The sequence below is a fragment of the Microtus pennsylvanicus genome, chromosome 2 (genome assembly GCF_037038515.1).
Source record: "Microtus pennsylvanicus isolate mMicPen1 chromosome 2, mMicPen1.hap1, whole genome shotgun sequence".
Taxonomy (NCBI): domain Eukaryota; kingdom Metazoa; phylum Chordata; class Mammalia; order Rodentia; family Cricetidae; genus Microtus; species Microtus pennsylvanicus.
In genome coordinates, this window is record NC_134580.1 from 71465857 (window position 1) to 71493027 (window position 27171).

Consider the following 27171-nt stretch of genomic DNA (forward strand, 5'->3'; position numbering starts at 1 on the left):
GGGGAAACTAATCTCCCTGAAAGAGATTCACACAGCTTTAACAATTTTACATGATGAGACTGAAGCCCAGAAATGATGGGGTCAGAGGTAGGCAGGCCACACCTTGATGGTCTGCTTAGATTAGATATGCATATCATTGTCAGTCTATTTAAACTTTTATCTTATTTAAGGACTTGGAGCATCTTCAACACATCTCCTGGTCCCACTTTCCAATGCAGCCATGCTGATTAAACCTCCTTTTTCTGTTTTTCACTTTTAATTTCACTCTTTTGATTGTCTTACTAAGAATGGGTGGTTGGACATGGTTAGGAGCACAGTTAATGACCCCAAGTTTAAAAACAGAAGAAATACATCTTACTGAAAATAAGGTAAATCCTAAAATGTTTTTTATCATATAAACAATGCCGAATTTCTTTTTATGCATGCCAAGAAATCTTAATAGCTGAAAGGTTGCACATTTAATACCCTCTGGGTCAAGTATGTTACTGAGTAACATTGAGTATGAGGGGCTACAGAAAACATGATGTGATGTATTCCATCTGAAGGACAACTCGGTCATATCTCCAGCTGATAGTAACCCTGCAGGAACATTGGGCAAATGGACTAGACATTGTTGATATATTTATTGACTGTATATATTGCATATTGTTATTGTACTTATTGTATATAACTTTTCTTATATTAGAATGGCCTTTTTTATTTTAGACAAAAAGGGGAAATGTAGTGGCATTTCATTTGTATTTTAATAAATAAAGCTTGCCTGAAGATCAGAAAAGTAAAACAGTCACACTGGCCAGCCTTATAAACGAGGCAGCAATGACACACACCTTTAATCCCAGCAGCCACACTATCTTGCCATAGAAACCAGGTAGTAGTAGTGGTGCACGCCCTTAATCTCAGAAGTAGGCTTATAAAACAAGAGGAGACAGTTCTCGGTATCAGTCTCATCTTCACATTTCCTGGAGGCAGATCATTATTTCAAGAGTGAGGTAGAGATAAGAGACAGTGGCTGGCTATTTTGTTTTTCTGACCTTCAGGCTGAGCCCCAATTTCTGTCTCTGGGTTTTTATTAATCGTGCTACACAAGAACAATGGGCCCGCCCAGGAATCAAAGATCTTTACATTAAAAAAAAAAATATTTTTATTTATTTATTTATTATGTATACAATAGTCTGTCTGTCTGTATGTCTGCAGGCCAGAAGAGGGCACCAGACCTCATTACAGATGGTTGTGAGCCACCATGTGGGAATTGAACTCAGAACCTCTGGAAGAGCAGGCAATGCTCTTAACCACTGAGCCATCTCTCAGCCCAGATCGTTACATTTTTAAGAAAAAACTATAAATTAAAATTTATGTGATGACAAAATACTTGATTTTTTAAAATAAAAGGTAAGCCATCTACAGAGTATTAGTTAGAGATATACCAAGAGACTGCTAATATAAACAGTTCCCCAAGGACCCAGGCAAGAGATAGGAAAGAGATGCCAAGAGAGGGCTGTCTTTTTAGAGAGGCAAACACATCTTTCTCTGAAGAGAAGGAAAAGTAAGATATACACAGACATGGGAGCAATGACAGCGGCACAGCAATGTGGGGGCTCTTCCTAACAATGGCTTCTGAAACTCCTCACCACGGGCCCTTTTCCAGGAGAACACAGAACTTGCTAAAGCACCCTCAGCAGAGCCTGCACGTGGCTGTGCTGATGGTGCCGTCTGCTGCCCACCACCAAGTGTAATCAGAATACATTGAATGCTAAATTTCAGAAATAATCTGTCCTCGAGTTTTAAATTGTATACCTTGTGAGTGGCCTAATAAAACTGCATTCCATCAGGCTCTGTCATGCATGGGATGTGTGTGACTCAGAGCTTGGTCCAGCATATCCATGATGTATATGATCCTTAACCCTTAGCCCTTTAGTTTTGTTACTCTGACCAACTGTGCTGATACTGTAGTGCTTAAGTTTAAGTAACCCCATATATAAAGAGTACGTATATAAAGGTCATTAAATATGGAAGGCCAAAATAATAACTATGTTACTATGCCATAGCAGCAGGACAGATAGGGAAAGCACTGTCCACACAGAGTTCAATATTACCTGGGACAGGTGACTATGTAAAAATTGATCAAAGTGATCAACAGTAATTGAGAAAGATGCAGAGCCCTAGCCAGGAGAGTGCCCTCACATTGCTGGCCCAACATCTGTTTATACAACCACTACTAAATGGTACACAAAGATTAATAAAGAATTTCTAGCAGAGGTCAATGAGAGCAGCACCCACCATTAATTCAGAATCATAAGCTCTGACTTAAATGACAAGGCTAGAAAACAAAATTCATACTAAATGAGCTTTTAGATTAGAAAGTAACACCATAAACTAGAGGGTTGGAAGGCTTAAGAACTGTCAAAAACAGGAAAACTAAACTGGAGCTATGACTGAAGTCTTCATATGACTTCGCAAGCCTATGACCGAAGCTTAGTTTCATAGCCTGCTAAGTGGTCCTGGGTAATCTGAATAGGTCTCTGTCTTCACAGTTGTTCTAAGGGTTAAAACACAGCTGCTCATTTCACTGCACATTAGAAAATGCTGCAATGGTTAGTGCAAGACCATCTGCTTTTAAAAAAAGTGTAACAGACACAAAGTTGTCTTTAGGTATCCCTTACTAATCCAAAACGGTAAGACAAGGACAAGTGACCTATTTTAATCAAGATGTGTCTGTCTCTTAAAGATGCAATGATACTATCACAAGTCAGGCTGCATTTCTCCTCTTGATGTTGCATTTTGAGCTGTATCTTACAGAAGTTACCAGTTATCCAGCTAACACATTTTCAGTATATTTCACAATGCTGAGTAACGGAAAGCACAAAATGAAGTATGAACTATGTCTACTTCTGCCACTAATTTACGTATTACTTGGTCTTTCAAACTTGGGTTTCTGGATATATAAAATAAATTAACCTATCAGATGTTCACAAAATAGAGAAAATTAAAATAAAATCATGGAGCAGGGGCTAGTAAAATTGTTCAGCAGATATAGGCACTGACTGCCAGGTCTGTCACCCACATGAAAGGAGAGACCAATGCCCCCAAATTGTCCTCTGACCTCCACGCATGTACGCATACTCATACAAGTAACATTTTTAAAAAGCATTTTAACACAAGAGGAGTATGTTTTCCAAACTATGTACGTATATAATAGAATATTCAGCAATGGGGATATAGCTACATTGTAGCATATATGTTTTGAAACACTCCAGTAAGTCTGCCTTAGACTGGACATTTCTACAGTATTAAACGTAAGGGAAACACAGTGAAAACTTATACATATCTGTCCTCTCAATAGTAATGAATTGTTTTTACAAATGAGAAGGAACTAAGTAAATCATGTGTGAAAGTTCCTCATAGTTTTAGTTTATAGTATTGCATACTGGACTAGGTCATTTAAATCACCTCAGTAACTGATTTTAAGTTTAGTATCTAGCAAAAGCTGCATTAATAAGTAATGGGCAAATGAGATTAACTGAATAACTGGTAATTGAAAAGAACATATATAATTTCATTTTAAAATAACCATTTATATTAAAGTTTCAAAGTATTTTTCTCTTTCTGATGAAAAATTAAGCAAGTCTCATATAAAATTACTGCATTCTATGAAAATTTCAAAGAATATGCCTTTCTACAAATTCTTTTAGGTGTAGACTGTACAATTACAATTATCCACTGAGAGCTCAAGCCTAGAGGCAAGAGGAGAAACATCAACCATCCACTTAGTTTAGACTAACTTCAGAGTATCTTGGTCCCAAATTTCCAATCCCCCAAAAAGAGGGCCTTTTTATACAAAAGTCATGGAACCATCAATAATCCAATTGCAAAGACCACTTGCTGTTTTACAGAAACATAGGCAAACATTTTAATTAAGAGGTGCAGCCAGTGTCTGGCCATGATACAGGGCACTCCCACATGCCTCATGCCAGCTGCAGAAGAGCAACATTCAAGCAGCTGACTTAATTGGAGATGCAAACCAGCACATCCTAATTTGGCTGGGTCGACTAATTGGGAGGTCTGCACGTTTCTAACAAAACCCACCCATATTACAGATGTTGTTTTCTCTATCAGTAAATGACTGGTAACAAGCACTAGCGGAGCTGAAATAAGCTCTACTTGGTGAAGTCAGTGAGTTCCACAAGAGCACCATAGCCAGGAACACAACATCTGAGAAGTGCCCACATCCTGCTGAATGAGGTCAAGTTTGCTGCAAAAAATGCAGGACTTGGGCCTTCTCTCTTTAGAATCTGATGTAAACCAAAACATTTATAGCCCTGTGCAAAAAAAACCAAACATTTATCAGCAATGAATGGTTTAAAAAAGGGGGTGGCAGAGAAGGCCCATACATCTGCTGCCTTTCGCAGCATTAGACAAAAATTACTCTTTTGTTTCAAACTGGAAAAATATATGAAGCAATATTTTCTCATCTAATAACAGTGCCCCCTTAAAGAAATGAAACAAGTGGTTGAGCCCCATGACTGTCATCACTACAGCCTGGAGAGATTCTCTGAGGTGGTGAAGAGAAGTGAAACTCAGCCTAGCTATCCCTTCTGATCTGAGGATCCGGTGCACAAACATCAAGTCATTACAAATAGTTTATATGTCTAAGGATATAGATGACCACTTAAGAAATAAAAATAAAATAATGATTTATTAAAAATTGTAAAAGAACATGATTAATAGAAAGCAAAGAATGAATTAATAGATTTTAACCCAGCAGATTTCAATTCAGATTATTGGCTCCTTTACATGTAAAAGAGAATCTGAATAGTTTATAGACACTAGTTAATGTAAAGCTAATAAAAGGAAATGAATGAGAATTATCAGACAATGGCAACTGTTCTAATGCTTGAAATGGGCTCACAGTTTCAGAAAGGTCAATTCTTACAGAAATGGTGAGTCTGACTACCTTAAACCAGTTGTGCAGCCCAGGCTGGCCTTCCATCCCTTGTACTCACTCTGCCTCTCGAATGCTGAGATTACAGGGATAAACAATCACTCTGTAAGTTAATTCTAAACTTTCGTGCTACAAACCATTTAAACTCAGTAACTTTGCACAACCTGTGGAGAAATCAAATGCCATCTGTTTGACAAAGGTGGTGCCAATGATGATTCGACTGCTCTGTAAGGTCAATCTAAATATAATCTCTATGGTTCTTAACTATAAAATACAGCCACAAATCAAGGTTGGTTAAATAATGAAGCATCTTTGGTTATGCGGACAAATTCTAAAGATAAAAGTTCATAAAGAAAACTCAAATTAGGATGGCAAACTCAACGTGACTGTCATGTGTACCAACTTACAGCAACACTATGTAAAGTTAACATATTTTAAGGCAAAATTGGAAATGCTAACTTGTCTAAATTTATGTAAAATTGGAATATAAGACATTGAAATAAAAAATGCTCATGAATTAAACAGACTGAAACCAGTTGTTGATGGGAAATTGATCTTTGAGAATATAAAAAAATATCCTGTCTTGTCATTCTCCACCCTGGCAAGTCAAGGCTCCCGATTTCCTCAGAACACTCCCTTCCAAAACAGTCTGTTACCTTTTTTGAGCTGCTATGTTGACGCTGCCACTTGCTGCTGAACATATTTTGAGAAGTTTGTTTCTTGCAATGGCTCTTTTTTTGACCTCTGTCACTCTAAACTAGGCGCACAGCCACCTCTATTCTTGGCCACCTATGACTTAGGCTTATACTGTGATATAACTAATTTCCTAGCAACTCTTTATGTTTTTTAAAATCTCTTTACAAATTTGGACCCAATTTAAGAATAAAATTATTTGCTAGAATACATTTTTCACCATATATATATATATATATATATATATATATATATATATATATATTCCTAGGCAGACACCAGGCAACACTACTGAGCAGGAGACCACATACGCATACATTCTCCATACTTTTCTTTAACTCTGCTCTCTGCTGAGAGTTGCTCTATTCAATCACTGAAGATGGTCAACATCCTGGTCAACTGTGTGTAGGCAAGGTGTAACTAACAATGAATACAATCTGATATGTCACACTTCTGAAGATGAATGAAACAGATCTTTGATCCTCTGCAATGACAGACTGAAAATAAAATGTTTTCTAAGATTATGTCTCTAAATACAGAGTACTCTTGTTAAAAGGAGCAATTTTAAAAAATAATTTATGAAGGTCTCTAGAGAGTTTCCAGTACCTTTGGTATACTAATAAGGCTCATGCCCCCAGGATAACCATGACTAAATCATATTAATTGGTTCTACATTATATTCCACCATGACAGTGTTTTAATTACAATAATAAAATTTTAAAATTTAAGCGGTTCCTACTTTTCCTAAGGTTATCTAATATCCCTAACCACACACCAGAGGTCAAAAACCTGAGTCCCAAGGAAGAAACATGAGAAATGGCCCAGTGGATAAAGCACTTACTGTTATTTCCAAGAACCACAGTTTGATTCTTAGCATCCTGTCCTGAAACTAGCTCTTGTAGACCAGGTTGGCCTAGAACTCACAGAGATCTGCCTACCTCTGCCTCCTGAATTGAAGGCGTGTGCCACCACTGCCTGGCTATACTTTCATTTCTTTTAAGACACAAAGAACCACAGCAAACAAGACACAACCAGAAACCAAATTTTTCCTTACTTCTTACAAGTTTACTTAAAAGTTTTCAAGTATTTTATATTTAATCTTAGTCAAGCAAATTGGAAAGGAATTTCTGTGAGAACTTATTTTTCAGAGCCAGCAACAGTCTTTAAAGAAATAACCCTCCTTTTTACAATAATACCTCATCCTTTCAGTATATGAACCCCAGTGTAAGTTCACAGACAAACACAACCCATTCTTAGGTAGAAAGCAATGTGACTGAAACAACGTATAAACATACAAGCATCACATACCACATCCAGAAGCATGAGCACTACAGATAGTTAGCACACTGATTTACCAAGGAAATGAACAGCACTGATTATATAGCTGCAAGTTTAGGAAAGTCAGCTGAGAGACTGTTCACATGTCAGAATTCAGGTACAGACCAAGTGTAGCTAACTAACACAAAAGACTGAAGCAGCGTCCCTGTCACACATGCTAGTTCCTGTTCCAGTGGCTCTCAATCACATGTTTTATGTGTTGAAAAAGACTGAAATTCAAAATATTTCAGGATATTTTTAAAATAAGTAATTTATTTTAGTAGAAAATGACAAAATAGTTACAATTTAACTTTTATTTTAATTAAATGTCTCATTAAAAGTCATTTTAGTCAAATCACAATAATTCTAAAATGAATTCATGAACTTTTGAGAAGAGTAATAAAAATTTCTAAGTTAAAAAAAAAATCATAATCTTAGCATTCAGGATGCTGATGTAGAAGGATCCCAAGTTCAAAGCCAATATGCTATGTACAGAATTTAAGACTATATCTCAATTTTTAAAAATTTTATATTAGACATTTAAGACATGTTGTTAGCAATATGGAAGGCAGATTCAGCATTTATAGCATGAGAGGAGTGTGCCACTTCAACTGGCTACACCACCGTGATGGTCTGGATTTAGAATGTGAAACTTACTGATTGCGCTGGAAACCTGGTTCAGTTTATCCTGGGACCTGCTGATTAGGACAATCTTCATTCCACGCTTTGCTAACTGAAAACAATAAAAGAGACCTGAATCACATCTGTGACGTTTATTCTAAAACAGAAATTAGATATATTCCCATTTAAGAAAACCTGACCAGGTGGTAAGTCAAACTTAAAAAAAAGTATCAAGAGCTGGCAATCCACACAGAACACTGATTTCCCAGAACCCTAGGTTTCTAACAAAGCACTGGAATCTCAAACCATTTTGGAAGAATGATGATTTGTACTTTTTTTTAGGCCTAAATACATGGTGTGGGCTTTTTTTTCACATTGTTAGATGTCCACAACTTCTGTAATTTCAAATTTAGGATTTGAAAAGCTGTCATAGGCTAGATACATAAAACAGGTATCAGTGGGCCAACAAAGAAAACTACAGTCAAAAATGTCATCAGTTCCTATAAATACAATCAATCTTAAAATATGTATTTGGGGCTGGATAGTTAATCTTCACTCTCAACTGCATTTGGAATCCCCATGGAAGCATATTTCGGGGTGTGTCTATGGGAATGACTCTGGAAAAGTTTAACTAAGGAGAGATACCCACAGGAAACATGGGCAGTCCATCCCTTGGGCTGGGGTCCTAGGACCACTGTTAAAAAACTGAGCACAAGTAGTGCTACTTCTTGACTAAAGATATAATAGATAATAGAGGTGTAAGATAATCAGCAGCCTGGAGGTCTTCTGTCATGACTTCTCCGCCTTGAACTGGAAACCAAACTAAGCTTTCCTTAGGTTTTCTTTGCTCAGGTATTTGTCACAGGAATAAGTAACACAGACATTAAGATTAAAGGGCAATCAAGATAAAGTACATTAACTATTGCTAATGAATACATTAACAAATAATTTCTTGAAGAGAATCGTCTATATACATATGTACTTAACACTATGTAATGTTGCACAGAGTGACAAACATTCACAGTGATGTACCCTGTCCCAGAGACAAATAAATACAAAGGTAGTACAAATAAGTACAAAACTTTGTACTGAACTATCAGACAGTTTACAAGTGAGCAACACTCTGGGTAATATGAAACAGAAGTGATTCAGTACACTAATTCCCAGTTATAAATCCGAAGTCAGCTTTTATTAAGTAACAAGTAATATTGCAAATGAGGCTGCAGAAGATCATTTTTTATAAAAATAACAAGGCCTGGTAATTCGTTAAATTAATCTGCTATAAAACCACTAAAGAATCCATTAGTCCACAGTGATACTTTAAGAAAAAAGAGAAACAATTAACAAAGGAGGAGGAGCAAGGAAAAGCTCTTATTTATAGAAAACACCAACTGAGCATGATGGGTCATGGCTGTAATTTTATAGGGATTATAGAATTGAGGTCAGCCTGAGGTACATAATAAGTTCTAGACTAGGTTAGGCTACAGAGAAAGATATATTAGAAAAGCACTATTTAAACTTTACAGTAAACTAATTCAGGCAAAATCAATGGGTGTGAAAAACCCAGTAGCTAGAAATTAGCTAGAAAATATGGTATATAGTCCCACAGTATGCATATATTCCCTATTACTAATATAATGAAGAATTGTGATAAACAACACCGTAATGAATTGTCTGCCTTAACACCATCAATACGGAGCACATCAGTGTGTTGAGCCTCTTGGTAGGATGAGGTCAGAAGGATTAATATCACTTTTATTACCATTTTTGCTAAATATGTTTGCCCTGAATTTAATAATAAGGAGACAAATTCAATTTTGTCTGCCAAACAACAGCCTTGCATTTTTCAAAGTGTCACTTTATAAGGAGCTGAGAGTACACCTCGGTAGTAGAGCCACTCCCTAGCACAAGGACTGCAGCCAGCAAGACGGCCCAGTGAGGAAAAGCACCTTCGCAAACAAGCCTGCTGACTTGAGTTTGATCTCCAGGACCCATGTGTTAGAAGGAAAGAAACCCGCAAAAGTTGTCCTCTGACTTCCACAAGTATGCTGTGTGCATGCATCTACAAACCTACATACACAAATAAATAAATGTGGGCTAGAAAGCTAGCTCAGCAGTTAAGAGTATACTGCTCTTGCAGAGGACCCAATGTCAGTTCCCAGAATCCACATTAGGCTTCTCACAACTGCCTTTAAGTCTAGCTAGAAGATTCAATGCCCTCTTCTGCCGTCCTGTGTGGTATAAACACACACACACATGCACACACAAATAAAAATAAATTAAAGTCTTTAAAAATATGTACTCAGGAGGCAGAGGATCTCTGTGAGTTTGAAGCTAGCCTGGTCCACATAGAGAGTTCCAGGCTAGCCAAGGATACACAGTGAGATCCTGTCTAATAAATAAAACAAAATGAATGTAATAAAATGTTCATCAAAACTACTATTTGAGAGATTATTTTTTTCCTTATTTTTAAAACAGACTCTAAAAAGCACTTACCTCTTCTGCATATGATTTTCCAATTCCATCAGTGCCACCTGTAACAACTGAGAAAGAGAAAAAGAATAGTTTAGCTTAAGAAATATAACAAGGAAGTGATCCAGCTAGAAAACACCAGCATGCCCAAGAACACTAGCACAATATTTGATGGGAAAAAGCAATATCCAGGGCTGGGCATGAAGCATAGTGGTAAAGCACAGGACTTCTCATGCACAAGGCCCTAGGTTCAATTCCTGTTGCAGAATACTTGACTGCACTGTGACACTCTAAAACTGTTAAAGTTAACCTTGAATCAGAGGGAAAAGACAAGCTGACCATAAAGAATTTGGAGGACCCACGATATGATACAATAGAGAGACGTAGGAAAGGGGAGCAAGTGGCTTAGAAAGATTTACTTGGGGCGGCGGTAGTGCACACCTTTAATCCCAGCACTTGAGGCAAAGGCAGGTGGATCTCTGTGAGGTCGAGGCTAGCCTGGTCTACAAGAGCTAGTTCCAGGACAGCTAAGACTGTCCACACAAGAAACCCTGTCTCATAAAACAAAACAAAAACACAGAAACAAAACAAAACAAAAATATACACTTGTGTTTCAATCTGGGAAGAAGTATCAGTTGGTGATTCCTCTGCCACTTTCTTGATCTATCAGGTTTTTACCCCAATATCTGACTCCTAAGTTTTTATGAACAATAAAACTTAAACACTTTAAATTACTAGTGAAATAAATAAATATATAAATAAGCAATACCAGTATTCAAATTTAGAATTAACCGCTCATCACATCTCAAATTGAAAAGACCAAGACCAAAATATCAAGTGCCGGTGAAATATAAAGAAACTGACAGTCTCCCACTTTCCAGAAGTACCAGACCGGCACAATCCTTTCAGAAAAACTATTCGTCAACAAGCTCAGTACTTCTGAGGCAGCAATCCTCAAGAGAAGAGTGGCTGGCGCTCATGGTGGCTTTACTAGTGTTTGTGCTATCTGGTAGTAAAACATAAACATTAATCTACAGGAGAATGAGCAAGTGAACTGGCGCATAGACAGCGCATAACTGACAGCAGCGAAATGAACTGAGACACATACAACACACGAGTGTGTACACTAAGTGAAGAACATAGAGGACACTCTTTTCCTAGTTCCACTGAAAGGAATGTACATTTATCAAGTGTCTGCTCAGTCACCATTTTTCCAGAAGTTTTTAAATCTTTTTAGAATAAAAAGTAAAAAAAAAAAAAAAACAGGAACAAATCTTCACATACCTATGGCCCAGTGAACCAATGATCAACTTCATATTAATCTTAGTTTGTCTATAACTGCTTCCTCCCACCTCAGATTTTCTATCTGATTTTTTAAAAACTTTGTATGTGCACGTGTGTGCATGCATGCATGAGTGGAGAGGCATTGTGTCTGTATGTGTGAGACAGAGAGAGACTGTGTACAGATTGCTCATGGTACCACAGTACATGGATGGAGAAGCATGTGTCTGTATGTGTGTGAGACAGAGAGAGACTGTGTACAAAGTGCACATGGTACCACAGTACATGGATGGAGAAGCATGTGTCTGTATGTGTGTGAGACAGAGAGAGACTGTGTACAGATTGCTCATGGTACCACAGTACATAGATGGAGAAGCATGTGTCTGTATGTGTGTGAGACAGAGAGAGACTGTGTACAGATTGCTCATGGTACCACAGTACATGGATGGAGAAGCATGTGTCTGTATGTGTGTGAGACAGAGAGAGACTGTGTACAAAGTGCACATGGTACCACAGTACATGTGTGGAGGTCAGAGGACAACTTTCAGAAATCAGCTCTTTTCTTTAAGGGTACTCAAGTTTGAAGTAAAGTTTTTCAGGCCTGGGGGAGGGGGCAACCAAATGCTTTTACTTGCTGAGCTCAGATGTCATCCACCCCCCCCCCCTTTGTTTTGGTTTTTCGAGACAGGGTTTTTCTGGAACTATCTATATATATAGGCCAGGCTGACCTCAGACTCACAGAAATCTGCCTATGTCTGCCTCCCAAGCACTGGTATTAAAGGTATGCACTACCACTGCCCAGGCTAGATTTCCAAGTTAGTCCCAAACATATTAATTCATGTCAAAATATACATAAAAAAGCAAAATTAGTCATCAAATTTCTGCAGTGTCTCTCTGTTTCTTCCCCTCTCTTCCTTCCCCCCAACTCAATTTAATGTTGGACATCCTACATGTGGGTTTCTGCTTTTTCAGTCTGTCATTGCTGACTGCATTCCCCTGATATAACATAACATGTTCTTCTGTTCTTTGGAAGTTAGTGGGAGATAGATAGATACTTGATCAAGTTCAGGTTTAGTATCTATGTGTATGTGCTCATGCGTGTTTCATTACTTCATTAGGTTGAAAAAGTGGCATCTAATTCCATAATTTGTCCTCATCTACCAGCGGAAATATCTCCACGGCTAATTGGTTGCCATAACATAGAACTCGGATGTAAGCACAAAACTTATACTTAACTTCTCCCATTATCAATTCTCAAAAGAGACTGCCTGGTAATTAGCCGGGTAATCCCTCTTTTCTTATTGATATAGCTTTGTAAAGAACATTCACTCAGGCCGGGCGGTGGCACACGCCTTTAATCCCAGCACTCGGGAGGCAGAGGCAGGCAGATTTCTGGGAGTTCGAGGCCAACCTAGTCTACAAGAGCTAGTTCCGGGACGGGCACCAAAGCTACAGAGAAACCCTGTCTCGAAAAACCAAAAAAAAAAAAAAAAAGAACATTCACTCACGGGATCTGCAATGAATGCTTAAAACTCTCTATACGAAATGGCCAGCATATGAAAGTCTCACCCCCTGTCTCTGGAGACCAGGGTTCCAGACTTCATCCTGCAGTGTCTCCAGACACCAACATAACACAAGCCTAGGACAAGCTAATGCTAGATTTTTCAACTCTCCTCTTCTCCTTCTCTTTCAGACTCTTCTGTTCTCTTCAAGATCCCAACCCTCACTTTTACCTGGTACCTTTCAAAGCCTTCTTCAGGCTCTATCAACCGCACTGTTCCAGAATACTGAAGGCAAAAGAGCCCGCTCTCTGCTCGCCGATGTCTTCTCTACTTTGCAAAGCTGTATGCACTACCGCACTTTACCACAGTCAATCTGAATTGTACTGCTGCATTTCCTTGTATATTTTTGTTGTGAGTGCACAGTGGAAAGCCTTCTGATTACTGGCAATAGTGGGACTGCAGCCACTTCCTTTTCCTCTGTTTGCAACTGGGTCACAACGATTTGAGAGGTTTGCTATGCTACATGTCCTGCTATGGGGTGTGCTGCTCTCCCTCCAGAGCCCTAAAAGTCATCAGACCACACAATCATAGCCAAGAACCTTCACACTGTGAATTAAAATAAACCTTTCCTCTTTTAAGATTTATTTTGTTTTTTATGTGTATGTGTGTATGCCTGGTTCTCTGAATGTACACCATGTGCAGAAGCCAGCAGAGACCTGACGACAATGTCAGATCCCTTAAAACTGGGTAATTGTGAACCGCCCATTATGGGTGCTGGGAACCTGGGACTGTGCAAGCACAGCAAGTGCTCTTAACCAATAAGCCACATCTCCATCCACCATCCCTCTTTATAAGCTGATCATATCAGGTCTTTTGTTCTAGTAAGAGAACGCTGATTAATACAGTCAGCTCCTCCCTTATCCATTCAATTGTCAAGTCTTACTTGCTGTCAGTTTTTGACCTACTATATTCCAGTAACTGCCCTCATCCAAAGACTACATGCCTAAAATATGCAGGCATGAAAGTTGGGCTCCTTGCCTCCAGCATCTGAAGGACCAAGGTCTCTATGACTGCTAAGCCTACAGCTATTTCACTTCTCTCTCAGTTCAACTCTGTCTGCCTCACTTTCCTTACAACTGCCATCCTGGACAGCATTCCCAGGACCCCCCCCACACACACACACACACACGCACACATCAACATTCAAATCTGGTTCACCATAAACCGGCCTTTGGCAGAGGTGAACCAATGGCAGCATGCAAGGAGGCTCCTTTCTTTTTCAAACTGATTTTACTTATATGGAAGAACACAAGCAGTGTTAGAACAGTTTTGAGCGGTTCAAACTAAAACAGCACTACCTTATACCATTTCTCTGGGCCCTATTACTCCACCCCCGGAAGCAACAGCTGTCACGTTTTTCCTTCTGTCTGTATGCACATTCTAGACCCTTTCTGTCATCTCCTGACCAACTCTTTTTAGTACTATACTTGCAGCTGATGAAAATTTCCCCACCTTTCTCATTCTCCATCCTCCCAATTAAGTTATATTGCAATGTTCTGTCAATAATGGGCATTTATGTTACTGGAACACTGCAAATACATCCCCCTAGTAACCACAAGTTGGTACAAAGCTGGGGGTGTAGCTTACTAACACTAAGCTAACACATGAGGCTCTTGGTTAAAGCTCCTGAAGTGTAAAAAGAAAAACTGGGGTAAGACAGAGGTATTATCTCTCACAGGTCCTCAACAAGACTACCCTCACTTCAGATACACTCCAATTTCAGAGGTCTCTGGCTAGCTTAATCGAATGACTATAATTCAGGGGATTTCCAGAATCTTCTCGAGTTGGATAATTCAAAATCTTCTAATTCACTTTACTGCAGAGCATACGAGTCAGTACCAACTGAAGGGCAGGCTGGGTAAGGTCTGAGAGGGGCTCACATGCAGTTTCCATCCTACCCCTGGGAAACAAATCACAGCAAGGACATAGTCTTCCCAGTACATACATGGCTTTCCCAACCAGGACTTCCACTCAAGCTCAGCTTTTATCATAAATACACAGGAGGGAATCTACTCCTTAACTCTCCTCCAGAAACCAGCAACCAGCAGGCTGAGCCATTACCACTAAGCTCAAAGCTTCAACCTCTAATCACACAGTCTTCCTAGAATGAACAGTTCATTAGCCTCAACTACCGATGGCCCACCTATAAAATAATAAAAATATAAGAATATAGGTGCTCCAACAAGCCGCCCCTCAACCAAAGACAAGAGCCAGTCAAGGTCTTTGTTACACCATTATTTTGGTTAAATATTCACAACTGAGCCAAATACTAGTCTGTAATTACAGTCAACCTTCTATCTTTCCTGAACACAAATTTGTCCCTCCCCCTTTATGTGGTCTTTTTAAATCCTCTTCCATCCCCCTAACAACCTCACTTTTGCTGCTGCTGCTGCTTCTTTAAGACAGGGTCTCATGTAACCCCAACCGGCCTCACACTTGCTATATGGGAGGACTTTCTCCTCCTGGTGCTGAGATTGTAGGTATATACAGCCCTGCTTTAACAGCCTCTCGATACAATGCTCCACACAATCCACCCCATTCCAGACTTCAGGAAGGACCTGCCCAGAGCACTCCAGCTCATCTTGCACTGCACTCTGGACTACTTCTCTTAACCTGTTGCACCAGAGGTAGATACACCGTCTTGGAATCATCTTCCTCCCTCCTGTACTGAAGCTCATATTTTATAGATCATGGCTTCCTGCCTCAGTATAATAGTAGACTTGGCAATATCTTCCCAAGGAATAAATGTGTTGAGACACTTTAATAAACATGTTTTAAAATACATTTAAAAATTTTCAGATAGTTTTAGATGCACAGTTTTTAAAAAGTGAAGTTATTCAGTTATCTCTTCTCCTGTCCCAGTCTCCTGCTAACAGCCTACTTGACTATGGCAGCAACACAGAAACACAGCATCTACAGTCCATCTTTTAGGCAGACTTCCTTACTTGTCTCTAAATGTCTTCTTCCGGTCCTAGTATACCATCCTGGGTAGTATTACACTTCCTCAACATGCTCCTTATGTCACAATGGAAAGCAATGGCTTTACCTTGCATTATCTGTCCTTTAATTAATTTAAAAAGTGTGTGTGCGTGAGACACAGAACCTGGAAGTGGAGTGTTGTGAGACATTTCAGTGGCGCTCTGACACTCCCAAGACTGCCAATAAAGTTAAGCCTTAAATCGGAGGGTGGCATCAACATTCAGTTGGCCAGAATTAACCATAGAGATTTTGGTAGACACAGGAAGAACTAAAGGAAGGGGTTAGAAAGATCAGAGGGCCTTTCTGATTTGCAAGTGTGAAGAAGCAGGATCAGGGGCTCATTCCTCTGTTGCACTTTGGATCTATCAGGTTTTTACCTCAATATCTGACTCTGGAGTTTTATTTAATAATAGAATAATATAAGTAATCACTTCAGTGGAGAACTCTGTTAAGACACCTCAGCTCTTCAATAACCAGTGCTGTATACAATGGCCAGACAAATGGGGGTTAAATTATCATTTTCACACCAGAGCTAGCACAAAATGGTACGTCCTCCATTTTGAAATTTTCCTGACTCAGCAGCAGAAAAAAACTGGCTGTTTTAAAATGCCGGCTTTCTGGGCTGTGCCGCCATTGCGATCTGTCTCCTGTGGGAGACAGAGCTTTTGAATGGAGCATTTGGAGTAAAGTGCTACGATTTGTTTGATGGCAACTAGACTGCTGTGTGCCTAAAAGGGAGACACTGCGTGCTGCAGCTCAGAGGCACAAGCAGCTCCGCCATGCTAGTGGTGCAATGTGCAAGGATCAGAGGCACGAGCGGCTCCGCCATGTTGGACTGGGCGGGGCCAGCAGGCAGTACCTGTTTTTGACCTAGGAATGTCACAGCTTAGATTCTTAAGCACCTAGTGATTCAAAAGTGCTTCTGGATAGTAAAAAAATTGCAGATTCACAATAGGACAGATTCAGACCACTAAATGAGTCACACTTTTGGATGAATGTACGTAGGCTTGAGAGAGAGAAGAAAAAGAATATAGAGAATAAAGTTAATGGTTTAAAAAAAAAAAGGTAAAGTCTTTAAAGAGACAGAGTACAGATAGTTAAGAGATTAAAAGAAATAAAGAAAAATAAGCCACGTAAAAATGGAAAATTCACAGAGAGTCTGAATTATGTACATTGTGTTTTCTTTAAAATTTTTGACTGTAAAGGAGCTAAGTACAGAGAGACATTTCATTACATGGGCTGCTAAGCTAAACCAGAATGGATATAAGGGTATTACGATTTCAAAATTTGGGTCTAAGAATATGATGCTTTGGAGAGAGTCTTCTTTTGTTTTCACAGAGGACCAGACCTTGTGGATTTCTTCTATTCCAATTTGGTATGATAGACCACACCCTCCTGAAAGGTTGTTGTGAACACCCTCAGAAAATTGCTTCGCTCAACTGCCAACTGAGATGAAACTAGCACAAGGTTATACCATGAAACACTTAATTAACGACGCCCCCATTCAGCAGGAAGCAGTTTGGAGAGAAAAAACTGTGCCCATGTTCCCAAAATATTGTTTACAAATGTTCTTTTACATTTAAAGGGGGAAATGATATAGGTATGAATAATTTGCATTGGTATGGATTTTAAGGTCATTTTTGTTATATGTATATGTATTTCTGATCTTGAATAAGGTGTTGTGATTGTGTAGTTCATTTTTAAAATGTAATGTATAATTAGGAAATATAGGTTGTTGATGGATAATCATAAATAATAGTCAAGTTTGTAGTCATGTCACTTAGATTTTCTAGGTATATAGAGATATATTTCAGATAGGCATTCTTCATATCTCTCAAAGGCTACAGAATATGGCATTTAAAATATTTTAATAACTTAGGGTTTTTCATGACAATGAGACACGTCTGCTCCTGGCAGCACCAATCTACTTTGAGAGGAAGATGGGCATCGAAGAGGATCCTTATGGAGTTTGATAGCCATTTGGGCAAGAAACTGCTCTTGCCTGGACTGTTGCGTAAAATGGACACAGAGAACCCGCAGAGAGAGGACTGATGAACTTGCCTAAAGGTGAGACAGTCTTTTGGGGTTCATGACTCATGAAAGAGTTTGCGAGACATTCTGCAGGACACAGCAGATAGTGACTGAACTGTCTTTGAAATTTCCTGCTTCATGGAAATGTCTGCTGGATACTATGGGCCTGAAGGCTGAAGATGGATGCCCCAATGGTACAGAGGAACTTTGGGTGACTGTACAGGCAGCGAGATGTCTCTGTCATTTCTAGAGCTTTGGATTTCTTGTTTACTTAGGTAATATTATATCCTTCTGGAGTCTTTGATGGAGCTGAAGAATGGATAGATAGTTATAGTTTTCCATTGTTATGATAAAAGATAAAGTAGATATAAATATTGTAACTGTAATTCTTACTTGATTACTGTTTAGTTATATGTAATTTTACTATGTTAAAGTTAAAGCCTTTCTTTTCTGTTTAAACAGAAAAAGGGGAAATGATGTGGGAGTGATTTCTTATTAATAAAGAAACTGCCTAGACCCATTTGATAGGCCAACCCTTAGGTAGTCGGAGTAAACAGAATGGAATGCTGGGAGAAAGAAGCTGAGTCAAGGAGTCGCCATGATTCTTCCACTCCAGGCAGACACAGGTTAAGATCATTCCTGGTAAGCCAGCTCGTCACAGATTATAAGAAATGGGCTAGTCCAGGTGCGAGAGTTAGCCGAGAAAAGGCTAGATATAATGGGCCAAGCAGTGTTTAAAAGAATACAGTTTCCATGTAATTATTTCGGGTAAAGCTAGCCGTGCGGGCGGCCGGGTGCTGGGGACGCAGCCCCACCGCTCTTATTTCTACAAGCATCTACGTGGCAGCTCATAACCATCTGCAACTCCAGTTCCAAGAGATCTGATGTCCTCTTCTGACTTCTACAAGCTCTTATACACAAATCGTGCATATACATACAGTCAAGCACATACAGATACATGCACACAAAATAATATGTAAATAAAAACTTTAAAAATTATCACTTTTAGGAACAGTTTATACTTTATAATTTCAGTCATTTGCCAAGAAGTGACAGTGTCCCTCCTGTCAACTATATAAAACCAAAACCACAAATCCACTCACTTCTTCCCACTGCCACCACCCAGAGTTCCTCTCCAGGAACTCCAAAAGCATCGAAAGCATTTGCCTCACTTTATTCTTATCCCCCGCTGCCGTTCATTCTCCACACCTGGGCCAAAGTGATTACTCCAAACTACAAATCTGAACATCATTTTCCTGCCTAACACCTGTTAGTCAGTGTCTGTCTATTTCTCCACAAAGTACTAAGCCAGTGGCTCCAACACGAGACGATTAGTGAAGTTCTGGTGGATGGATGAATGAATGAGTGAATGACTAAACTCCCCCACCTTCAGCTTTTACCAAGCCCTTGGTAAGTTGACCTTACCTCCCACCAGGCATGCTAGAATGTGTCCACTCCCTCCAAGGCAGCACTCTCTTTATGAGCACAATCCTATTTACTCCCAATATATATTATTATGGTTTGAATATGTCCTTGCTAAAATTGAGATGTTAAAACTCAATGGTCAATGTGATAACAGGCCAAGGTGGGGCCTTTAAGAAGCATTTATGCCATGAGGTTTCTACCTTTTTGCATGAGATTCATCAAGACTTTATAAACCATGCAGCCTTCACTTAGCCTCCCAGCGCTCTGTCCCTGTCATTCAGGAAAACCGCATTCCAGGGGTACAGCAAGTCACTGAACTGAAGAACACTTTCAATTACAAGCAAGTCTGTTAGCATCTTGATCTTGGACTTTCCAGCATGCAACACAATGGGGACTTAAGCTTCTGGCTGTCTCAATCTCTGCAGCTGTTCTGGCAGCTCAAACAGAGGCACACTCAAAGCAGAATTCTGCTTTCTATCCTGTAGGTTTTCACTTGAACATCTGCTCTCCTTGCCCCCCTTTACGAATAGACTGTTAGAATCTCACAGTCCTCTATACTTCCCCTCATGGCATTAATTACATAGGTTTCCACAGCACGAGATCTGTCTGGGTCTCCACAGTCTATCTGCTAGGGCAGTGACTGATTTAAAAAAAAAAAGTAACAGAAAGACAGTTCAGTGGTTAAGAGCACTTGTGGCTCTTGCAGACGACCTGGTTTGGTCTCAGCAGCAACAAGGTTGATTTATAAACTATAATTCCAGTTCCAGGGAACCCAATGCCCTTTTCTGACCTCCATGGGCACTATGCATGTACATGCATACATGCAGGTAAAACATTCATACACATAAAATAAATATTTTTTAAAATTATTTTAATGAGACATTCTTGAGGCTTTGTTGAAGAATGGATGAGAGAATGAGTAAGATTCTGAATAGAAAGGTGGCCTTTGTAACAAGACTTACTGCTTTACTCACTCCTTATTTGGAAATCACACCTCAGCTCCCCTCAACATCACACAAGAATCAATAACCCAAAATGAGATTTTAAAAACATGTTACTCTGAGATGCTTAACTTGTATATACTTATAACTTGTTATATATATATATATATATATATATATATATATATATATATATATATATATATTTTAAAGGAGTCTATGGATCTCTTTCAAAGAGCTGGTTTTCACTGGGTACTAAGGTACCGGGGTTGGTGTGCAGTGACACAGTTCCAACAGGTTTAGAAGAGGGAAAGCAGCCACTCTAGATTAGTTAAGAAGTCCAAGTTCACTATCCTCATCCCTAAGATTTGCTTCTTGGGTTATCAGTGGGTATCCTCAAATCCCATTTTGGGAGTAAGGCAGTTTTCCACAGCATACACAAGAAAACTACCTTGTGGGTTGGGGAAATACAAGTGATGGCTACGAGCAGAATGAGAATGAGAAAGGAAAGGGGGAGATGGGGAAAGGAGATCTTCAAAAGGCTTACATCTGTACAGATAAACATAACACCAGACCCCATATTTTCAAAAGGCTTACGTCTGTACAGACAAATATAACACCAGACCCCATATCTGCAAGCGGTTGAGAAGATGAGAACTGACAGTTATAAAGAATATCCCAACTTGGCATCCAGAAGTGTTTCACTTGTTACGGATTATATAAAACACTGGCAACTGACCAGGATTCTACTTTCAGATTTTATACAGTCAACAAAAAGTACTTTAGTCTGTGTAGGTTAAAAATATTCTACTCTTTTTGTCCTCAACTTGCTAGGAATAGATATTTTTAGTAAGAGCCCAATCAACCTTATCAAAATCAAACATCAAAAATAGACTAGAGGAACACTGGAAGCAAACATGCTATTTTTAGCTCTCCCTTCTCTTCCCTGCTTCTGCCCACTAAAGTCTGACTGCAGAGCCCATGCATAAGAGCTTAGTTATTCTAAGCAAGTTCCTTTTGTGACTCCTCCCTCCCCCATAATACCTGAATGCAGAAACACTCGACTGATTAAAGATTAAAACTGCCACAAACCATGACAGCTGCCTTTCCTGACTGCTTGGGGCGGTGGGAGAGATAGAAAGTGACAGAAAGCTTGGATCAGTATTCCTCCTGGGGATCTATTGCATGGAAAGAAAATTGCTATTTCAATTCGCTTTTGTTGCTAAAAATAGCAGTCTCCATTGATTCAAGCAAACAGTCTACAGGCTTAGCAGAGCTGAATTTAGAAAGCACTGAAGTCCCTCAGAGCAAATGCTAACGTAGTCTAACATATGCCAGCTCATATTTAACAAAGAACAAAGAAGAGAAGCATGCAGGGTGCAAGTTCATAAAACACCAGTAACTTCCTGCATTTTTATTTAAAAGAAATAGTGAAAGTAATACAAAATAGGAACAGGCAGTAAGAACTTCTTCTCCTACTCATAACTTAATTAAAAATTATTTTTCAGAAAAAACTAAATTTATGAATAAACCTAAACATGTGGACATATCCCACAACTACAGTGTGGGATCATATTTTTTTTTTCCATACAGCAGAGATCACTATGGAATGAGGATGCCCACTTTACTACGGCACTAATATACCAATATAATGCCACCTGTCTCCCAGGCAGTTCTTACAGGTTTCCCATCAAGCAATTCTCTCCCACTTTCTACTACCTCTCTGCCTGGTAGATACTGTAGAGAGCTATAGCATGCCACTTAAAAAGAACACAAAAACCAAAATCAAGCTGGGTGGAGGTAGCACAGCCCTTTAATTCCCAACACTTGGGAAACAAGCAGGCAGATCTCTATGAGTTCAATGGTCTCCGAAGTGAGTTCCAGGATAGCCAGGGCTGTTACACAGAGAAACCCTGTCTTGAAAAACCAAAGCAAGCAAACAAACAAACAAATAAACAGAAAATATCTAAGTACCCAGCACTAGTGCACCTATGGGTTCAGAACAAAGGTAAGAATTGAAAAGCAGGATCCCCTTACAGAGACAAATCCCCTGGCCAACTTCAAGGCAAGGTTGTTGTCTGGTTTTTGTCCCTTTACTTGGTGAAGATCTTTCTAAGCAATGATTCATTTCAATTAATGCCGTGTCTTCTTTAAAAATGCAAACACGATGTGAGAATTAAATGGCTATCAATCCTCATGCAAACATGTGACTTCATTAAACCAAATGAGAGGGGAGAGCAGCGGAGGCTGCAGAGTGAAGGCATCTGAATGATCACCACCTATGAGTCACAGAACTATTAAGACACCATACGGAAAAGACTTAAATACAAACTCAGTAAAATAAGTCAATAAGCTCTTCCAATCAGATCACAACAGCAAAGGTTCAAGGCCAGGTTCAAACCCTGACTCTGCCATCTTCTATTGTTTATTTGTAAAGTTAACATTGTCTATGAATGTCTCACAGAATCATGATTAAGAGTCACAACTACCAGTAACCACCATACTAGACTAGGAAAATATTAAACGGGGCAATGTATATCATGTGCTTACCGAAGTACCTGGACACAGTCAAGTTCTCAACTACTGTTAGCACTGAGATGAGGAGTATTAGGAAAAAGAAACAAAGGAAAATTGCTATTAATATTCCTTTTTTTTCCCCAAAGGAAATTGCAATTAATCTTGCTTCACAGTCCCTTAAATTAGAAATAAAACTTCAATCAATGTATCATTTTCTTTACACTACTTCATAATGTGAGGTCTGCATTTGGACTACTCTCTTGGTTAGAACAGGTCTTTAGGGAAACTAGAGTTTCCTGACTACCTAACATGTGCCAAACAGCAGCAAACACTTTACAGATGCCATCTTAACAAGTTGTTGCAATTACGAACTGCCCAGACAACACTATGAAGAAAAAGTTAAAAAAAAAAAAAAAGAATGGTACCTTGTGATAGTACCTAATTCTACAGATGAGGAAACATCTCTAAAGTTAAACAAGTAGCCAAAAGCCATACCGTGCCAAATCTAATGACTAGAACATGAATCTCCTATACTAGAAAATTTGCCTTACGAACCCTCACAGTTGGGTTTAGCAACAGTATACTATATTTACATGAATACGCCAGTGTCTTTCTCATTAAACTGATGATGCTAAATCCATTTTTTTCTCTGTTCCTTAATCAGCCTCCCCTCCAGCCAAACTGCTTCATGTTTCCCATACGGAACACAACAGGGAGTCAGCTCCATGTGTGCCTGACACTCCTCAGACTGACAGAAGCATTCTTTATTCTCCATCCACATCAACTACTTTAATAACTTAAAACTTCTAAGCTTTATGGACTACAGCAATCATCCAATATGGCTGGCTACTGGCTTTTAGGATTCCAATCCCAACTAATTTCCTAATAAGAGAGGCTAGATAATGTTTTCACATTCAAAATAGCCACACAGAACCAGAGTTCTCCAACTTGTTAAATCTGGTTAACACTAATAATTAATTAGATCATAAAATATGCTGGGGGGGGGGAGCTGGGAAGATAACTCATCTGGTAAACCACTGGTCAAGAACACCCGAGCTTGCACCCCAGATGGGTGTGCTGTCAAACATCCGTAATCCCAGGCTGGAGAGGCAGAGACAGGAAAATCCCCGGACCCAGAGTCTCCCACTGAGTTCTTTAAATATTAAATATGCCATAGTTAAAGTTACTTTGTGGACCAAAGTCTGGAGCTCATACTTTCTAGCAAGAGCAGGCTGTAGGTATGTGTTCCAGACTGAAACTCTGTCCCACCAGTTGCCTCTCTTCTTATTGTCCTTAAAGACAAATAACCCTGGTCTAAGCTACTGCTCTAAACTAAGTTCTTTTGTCCACAAAATAAGAACAATGGTTGCAACTGGGCAGCAAGTAAAATACTAGCAAGATTAGAAGACAATGAGCTGGAGCTCTCCCTCATAAAAAACAACTTGCAAAACTCAGGCCTAGAGGGTCAGGACTCTTTAATGATCCGAAGAATGGGATGGGACTGAATCCTTTCTCTCGCCTGGGAGAAGATGTGACATCATGAATGGATAGGAAGGTCATTAACTGGAAACTATCTAAACCTTACAAGATCACTTACTAACAAAGATACACACACCACTTCCTCCTCCCATGGGCCTGTCAGTCACCTAAACAGAAAATGGATTTCAAGAAAGCTGCAGCAGAGGGAGGGGGGAGCACAGAGGTTAAGAGCACTAACTGCTCTTCTAGAGAAACCTGAGTTCCGTTCCCAGCACCCATGTCAGACAGCTTAAAACCACCTGTAACTCCAGCTCCAGGGAATCCAATGCCCTCTTCCAGGTCAGCTGTTTGTTCTACACAGCACTAGAAACAATTCAAAGACTTCCTAAAATGTAGAGTTGTGTATAATGGCCCCTATGACCACTGCCCATTCTCACCTTGAGTGTTCTATTCTGCAGTGGTCCTGTGGTCACTGTTCACGCACATCTTGAGAGTTCTGATCTGCAATGGTCCCTGTGGCCACTGCTACTCTTAATCCTGAATGTTCTGCTCTACAGTGATCTTGTGGTCACTGTCCACAGGATTATGTGTGTGTGTGTCTATCATCATTAAGTACTTAGGATAATTACTATATATTACAATCAATGATTATTACAGTATCTGTTAACTGTTATAACGTAATATGAAATACTTTATCAAATTTTATCAAGAATAGATTTGTGGCTCTTGATTGCTTAATGAATCACTAAAAGTAATTTTGATAGAATAACTCATTCTTTCTTATAACTCTTTCTTTGTTAGTCTTCTCCCACTTAGCCCACACTCCAAAACTGCGCCATTTGGTTACAACCTAACGTAAATGGTCCTCCTGTACAAAGCTTTTGATGAGTCCACCTTCTAACATAGCAATAATTTTTATGTTTTTTTAATCTCTCTCTTTCTAACTAGATCATAAACTTCATGAGGAGAGGCAATGTTGTGCTTTTACTGACAGATGAATACCTGTGCCCTGAGTAATAACTGGCAAGCAAATTATCAATAAATATTGAATAATTAACATTCAACCAAGGCTACCCGGGCTTCTCTGATGTTAGATAAATTCTTATCTGTTCAAGCCACCAGTCAGCTATTCCAACCTAAAGCTGGAAAACTCCTAACTGCCGCAGAAACAAAGAAGACTCAGAACACCCACTAGCTCCTCACTTCTGCTACTGTTCCAAACTAGAACACGCTCTGTGTTCCAAGCACTAAACTCGGTCATGGGGTGGCAGGACGGTGTCGTTTTCTGTTTTTTGGGCCAGTGTCTTAGCATATAGCCTGAGCTGGTCTTGGACTCATGATCCTCCCACGTTGGGATTGCAGTTGTGCACCACGATGCCTGGCTAACTAACGCTAGGTATTTTCTCTACAATGCTGAATAAGCAACACCTTTTTAAAACTTTTACAATAACATTTAAGTTACCTATCAGTTTTTAAGATGAAGTTTCACAGATGGGTTTCAGAAAATCTAAAGAACTTGCCCAAGGTAACAGAGCTAGGGGAGAGGAAGCCTAAGTCACAAATCCAAGCTTCTGACTTTAGTGCACACAGTCTGACGGAGAATGCTATACTGCCACCACTGTGAAATACCCACACAAAAGTCTTTCCTTTTTAAAATGCCGTGTGCTCTGTAAGTCAGCAGTCCTGCTTTCCAAACCACTACATCCAAAGTAACTAGTGCACTAGGCCCTTAAGCTGACACTCGGTGGATGTGTTAGACAGACACGTGAACTCCAGCCCTAAATTTCATGAAAATGAGACACTGAGCTGAGTGTGAAGCTAGCTTGGCCTATATAATAAGTAACAGGTCAATCTGGGCTACACAGTGAAACCTTGTCTCAAATAATAATGATAATGATGATGATAACAACATAATAATAATAGTAAATAGCTTATATTACTATCATAATAGGATGTGCCCCTTGTCTTCCCTTGGTTAATAGAGACTGTCTTCATGTTTTTTTATCGATTATATCACTCAAGTATCTAGAATCAAAATTCAGTGTCTCTGGGGTCTGGATGTTTGGTGTCTTCCCAATTTACACACATGTTAAAAATGGTCATCCTTGTGGTAAGGATGCTCTGAAGTGGACCTTTGGAAGGGGATGAGGACATGAAGACAAAGCTCTCATGAGACAAAGGGCTTCCTCATCTGCTTCTTCCATGAGAGGACACTGGGATGTCTTCTATGAGTCAGGATGCAAAGCAAGAAGGCACATCCATGAACCAGAACCCAGGATCCAGAACTGCCAGATACTATGCCTCCATCTTGACCTTTAGAATGATGGGAAGTATATTTGTATTTTCTCAACCAATCAGTTCATAGTCTTTTGTTGAATTCTAACCTATAAAGGATAAAGATGGATTTATGCACACCCCAATGGGTGGGGAGGACAGTATTGCTCAGGAGGAGAATGCCTGTTCAGCATGTGCAAGGCTCTGGAGCTGACCCTCAGCACCATTAGAAAGCAAACTGAGCTACTGCCAAGACCATGTGTGAGACAAGCAAGTATAGGAACATATTATACATATATACACAAAGCAACACATCTGGAGAAGGTAGGCAAAAACTGCATGTACCCTTATGTACACAGCTTTCTCTTCCTTGACTTCCACAATGATCTGCAACACCATTCCATATTCAACAGGAAGCAGAAATGAGTAAACAGCAGCAGCTAGATGAATGAACTGTGTGATGCTGAAAATCTCTCAACTGAAGTATCTAATAATGAATTGAGAAAAAAAGAGAAAACTCTCCTCCTCCAAACAGCTGTACAAACAAATCAGAGAGAAAAGAGGAGTTGGAGGGAAAATGAGTTGAAGAACAAAATCTGGTCTGGATGGCACATTTATAAAACTGATGGCCTGTCAGCAA

At 39.4% G+C, this 27171-nt stretch overlaps 1 protein-coding gene across 1 annotated transcript in view; it reads right to left on the bottom strand.

Moving 5' to 3' along the window:
* Hsd17b12 (hydroxysteroid 17-beta dehydrogenase 12) overlaps window positions 1-27171 on the bottom strand; it is a 155423-nt gene that overhangs the window by 87318 nt on the left and 40934 nt on the right. Inside the window, exons 2-3 of the mRNA XM_075961500.1 lie at window positions 10067-10113; window positions 7607-7682 (exon numbers count right to left, since the gene is read on the bottom strand). Of these exons, the coding sequence (XP_075817615.1) occupies window positions 7607-7682; window positions 10067-10113 (123 nt within the window). The remainder of the gene's footprint in view (window positions 1-7606; window positions 7683-10066; window positions 10114-27171) is intronic.